A 4,533-nucleotide genomic window follows, 5' to 3' on the forward strand; every position below is an offset into this window, starting at 1 on the left:
CTGAAACAGAAAATGAAAAGGTGACATGGTGAACTTTCCCCCTATCCCCTATATATATATATATATATAGCATGCAGGATCAGATGCCATGGTGGGTTGCAGCCCTCTAAGGTCTCCCAGAGGCCAATTGTGATCCCCTAGCCTTTCAAAGTTGCCCACCCTTGGTATAATTCATTCCCTGCCAATTGAGATCTAGAATAAAATGAGATTCTCAATCAGTCAAAACCTGTTGATTGTGCTTCTATAGCAAATTCACCCGTCAAATGAAAGAAAGCCATATACTGTCAAAATGGAATGCTGGGGCAGTTTAGAAATTAAAATCACACTTTTTTTCAATAAATTACACTGAATTTTGCAAGCAGAACAAATAAATCAACCAACATCTTCAAGTTTGAATGCACACCTGAAGGTCTGAGTCTGCATCAACATGGCAGAATAATCCAGTTGACACCACTTTAACTGCCATGGCGCAATGCTGTAGAATACTAGGATTTCAAACTACAACTCCCAGAATTCCATAGCATTGAGCCATGGCAATTAAAGTGGTGTTAAACTAAATTATTCCTGCCATGGCTGAGCAAGCTTAGCGTGTTTTCTAAATGCTCCCAGTAAGGATTGCAGGTAGATTTCTGCTTGGAGGGCATTCCAGTGATAAGGAGTCACTGCTAAGAGGGTCGGGGTTAAAAGCACTTCATCCACTCAGGACAAAACTACACATTACAGTTAGCCTTCTGTATCCATGAATTTTTTATCCATGGATTCAAGCATCCATGGCTTGAAAATATTTCCCCAAAAGTATAAATTCCAAAAAGCAAACTTTGATTTTGCAATTTATATAAGGGAACCATTTACTATGCCACTCTGTTTAATGGGATTTGAGCATCCATAGATTTTATAGCCCACAGTGGATCCTGGAACCAAACCCCAGCAGATACAAAGGGCCCACTGTACATACACTTGTCATGGTTTATCTGATGCTGAACAAAAGCTACTGTAGAGGAACCAAGAAGAAGGCTGAGAGAAATTTTCCTCTTCGTGCCAACTTTTCTCTAATTCCAAGAGCATGTTTGTCTTTTGTTCTATAATGGCAGCATGTCACTGTGAAGAAATGCTTCCTGTAGCTGTTAACAGTTTTCATATCCTTTGCTCTAGTCTGTAGAAGCCCGATCTTGGGAGTAAGAGATTATGCGTGATGTTTACCAATCGTTTCTTCTTTGAGGTTAATGATTGCCAAACAGTAGATCTGAGCAACAAGTGTCTGAACTATTCCTTTCTCCTTGCAATGAAAACAAGATTCTACCACACCCATGACATGGTGTTGGTAGCATCGCTACTACATACACACATGCCCCTCACTGACTTCCTTTCCCTTTTTTATCTCCATTTTAAAATCAAAATCCAGACTGCTCGACTATGCACGGCTTCTATCCAAACTTAATGGTACAATAAAACAAGAAGTTGGTTCCATAATCTTACTATAAAGCAACAAATTAGGAACATGGGATATTGTTAGGAAGGATCTAATTAGGGAATTTCTTAATTTAGCTCAAATTGTTGAGAGGGAGGTCCTAACAACACCCTTGAAAGACCGTGAACATTTAGCGCACAGGCCCCAGGGAGGCGGCTAAGAACGCATCTTAGCGCACAGGGAAATGCTGCTGCTGCCGCCAAACTTTCCCATCACGTTCTGGCTGTGTCCCAGGGGGCGATTTTCAGGCAGCGTTCTTTGCTGCCTCCTGTCCCCATCACATCCTTTTAGAATGCGACAGGCCCGTTCCAGGGCCTGCACGATAAAGTTCCGTGTCCCATAGTGTATACCGGAGGATCAAATGAGCCTTGAGAGACAACGCTGAGACAGACTGCTCCAATTAATCTAGACATTTATTAAAAGGGAAACAAACACATAGCAAAGGACACACACATACACAATTCTCGATAAAAACAAAGGAGGGAAATTTGGGAGAGAGTTGAGAGAGGCAAATCTATGGGAAATACTTACCTCCGAAGCTCTCCAGGAACCCAAGTAGATGTAGATGGTGGAAAGGACACAACCACCGAAATGTGGGGGAAATGGCCCAAATCAGAGTCTGTCTAACGTGAAGCCAGGCTGACTATGGCACACCAAGATGAGCTGATCTAAAGGTCAATAGGCAAATTCTAGCCTCTAGCAAGAGATCAATGGCTTCGCTGCAGCCGAGGCAAAGGGTGTAAAGACCTGGGCTTTTGTTAAGCCAAGGTGAAGATAGTCTAGCCAATGCACTGAGTCTGAACACAATCGAGGACGGCAAACAGATGAATGGGTGGCCATTGATTTAATCACTGGGCCATTAGTGTGAGACTGAAAACAAACAGCCAGTATTGTGTTGGGTTTTTTTTTTGAGATGATGGCTTTTCTTGTTTAGCAGCTCCCAAATTTCCTGTGGGGAATTTCCAGTTATGCTCTCTAGGGCTCCTACCCCCTCTTTGCAAGCTGCAACATATCTTTGCTTGGTGGTGGCCCCTAGGAGGTGAACTTGGGGTCAAAGTGAATTCACACACACTCCAAAATTTAATAAATCTATATGCTCTAGCACATTCTTTTAATATCAACTCAACTGGAAGGATAAATTAGTCCCACCCTATGTAGGTTGACTCACAACTGTACAAGGCTCAGTATGGCACTAGACATAATGCAGTTTCTGACTTAGATGACTCTAAGGAGAACCCATCATGGAGTTTTCTTGACAAATTTGTTCAGAGGTGGTAATACCTCAGGAAAACAAAAGAACATAATTGGGGAATTCAGGTGCATTGGGGAAATTCAGGTGCATCCCTCCATAGGTATCAAACTATATGTTATTATACCTTAAAACATCTACATTACTAGCCAGTTCACAGACTCTACAGACAAAAGCGCAACAGAGGAAGTAGTCTTTGGTGTGGTAATTGGGGCTTTCTCATTTAACTGCTTTGATGAAAGAGGAAGAGAGGGCGGGGGGGGGGGGGGGGGAGGACATAGTGGCAAGGAAAAATCATGGCGGGTAGTCTATTACGAGAAAGTTGCCGCACACTCTGGAACCCTAATTTTGGTGCTGACACGGCTCTTTCGGCCAGTCTGTTTTGGGCCTAAGTTAAAATATGTACCAAAATGCATTATGGAAAAAATACTGACCTCTCCAATTTTCTATGAGAGTTTTATTTTTAAAAGTCTTGTAAACTTTACCAGAACTAGGACAAGATAAGAATGCTGGTGTTATGAAAACACAACAAAAATAAGACAGAGCAATGTTCGCATCCTTACATGTATTAAGGGCTGATATATATACACAATATCACTAAACAGTGACTGGATATCATTGTCATTGTCATCCTTCAAAACTAATTGCAAACCAACTCCTAAAGAGTAGCTACTTTCTTAAGAACAAGACAGGTCAAGGCTCTAGCTTAACATTTCCCCCCTAGCTGAATGCACTGTAGTGTTTAGTAGTGTCCCCTTCAGGCTTTGTAGCGTCCCCTTCAGGCTTTAAGACCAATTCTAGCATTCCAAACCAAAGAGGAGTTCTGACCCCAGGTTTAAGAAGTAGAGTTCCAGATTAGACAACATGTTTGTATTCTGGGGTTCCAGAAGAAACAGTCGCCTAGGTTCTCTTTGTTGCTGTGTGCCTTCAAGTTGTTTTGATTTATGGTGACCTTAAGATGCGGTTTTCTTGGCAAGGTTCTTCAGAGGGGATTTGGCATTGTCATCCTTTGAGGCTGAGAGAGTGTGACCATCAATAATAAATTCCAAGACTCTTTCAAGTCATAGGCTCCTCAGGTTTTATGTTCTGTAAAACTTGTTGTTTGTTAGTGAGATTGCCAAGTTTAATAATATTTATTTATATACCGCCCAATCACTGGGAATCCGAGCGGTTTACAATATAGGGGATAACAGACAGTTCCCTGCCCATAGGCTTACAATCTAAAAGACACGACACAAAAGGAGAAGGGAATGGTGAGGGGGGGAGGGAATCAGGTCCAGCATTCTTCTCTCCCTCTGAGGCCTGGACCAAGACAGATGGACCGGAGGGAGGGCTCTTCTTCTTCAGGCTAGCCCCTGATGGAACTGGTTTGTTCTTATTTAATTCATGTATATTGTCTTGACTGATCTTCTACAATAAAATTACTTTATTAAAAAAACCCCAGCAATTAAGACCAGTCTGTCATGAAAAAAACAACAACTTTAAATCAAAAGCTTCATGAACTTTAAATCGTCTTTAAATTGACTTATATTTGAATTATTGGACGTTATGCCAATAAGGTGCTTCAAGATGACAGCCTTAAGCCACAAAGGGTTAGCAGTTAATCACCAGAATAAATAAAACTCAGAGAGGCCAAAACAAAACAAAACAGAACAAAATCCACCCCGCCCCCCAGTATAGAAAGCACAAAAATAATCACCAGACATCACTCTGCAGGAATCATAGTTTTATTTTCATGTGTTAAGTCCTTAAGTTTGAACTTGCTGGCATACCTGCCTTGTGTGCAAGAAGAGTATTTCAAAATGGGAAGCTTTGA

At 41.5% G+C, this 4,533-nt stretch overlaps 1 protein-coding gene across 1 annotated transcript in view; it reads right to left on the bottom strand.

Moving 5' to 3' along the window:
• LOC121920573 (anionic trypsin-like) overlaps nucleotides 1-1,746 on the bottom strand; it is an 8,249-nt gene extending 6,503 nt beyond the window's left edge. Inside the window, exon 1 of the mRNA XM_042447699.1 lies at nucleotides 1,685-1,746. Within this exon, the coding sequence (XP_042303633.1) occupies nucleotides 1,685-1,746 (62 nt within the window). The remainder of the gene's footprint in view (nucleotides 1-1,684) is intronic.
• Nucleotides 1,747-4,533: the final 2,787 nt, after the last annotated feature.

The sequence above is a fragment of the Sceloporus undulatus genome, chromosome 2, assembly GCF_019175285.1.
Source record: "Sceloporus undulatus isolate JIND9_A2432 ecotype Alabama chromosome 2, SceUnd_v1.1, whole genome shotgun sequence".
NCBI lineage: Eukaryota > Metazoa > Chordata > Lepidosauria > Squamata > Phrynosomatidae > Sceloporus > Sceloporus undulatus.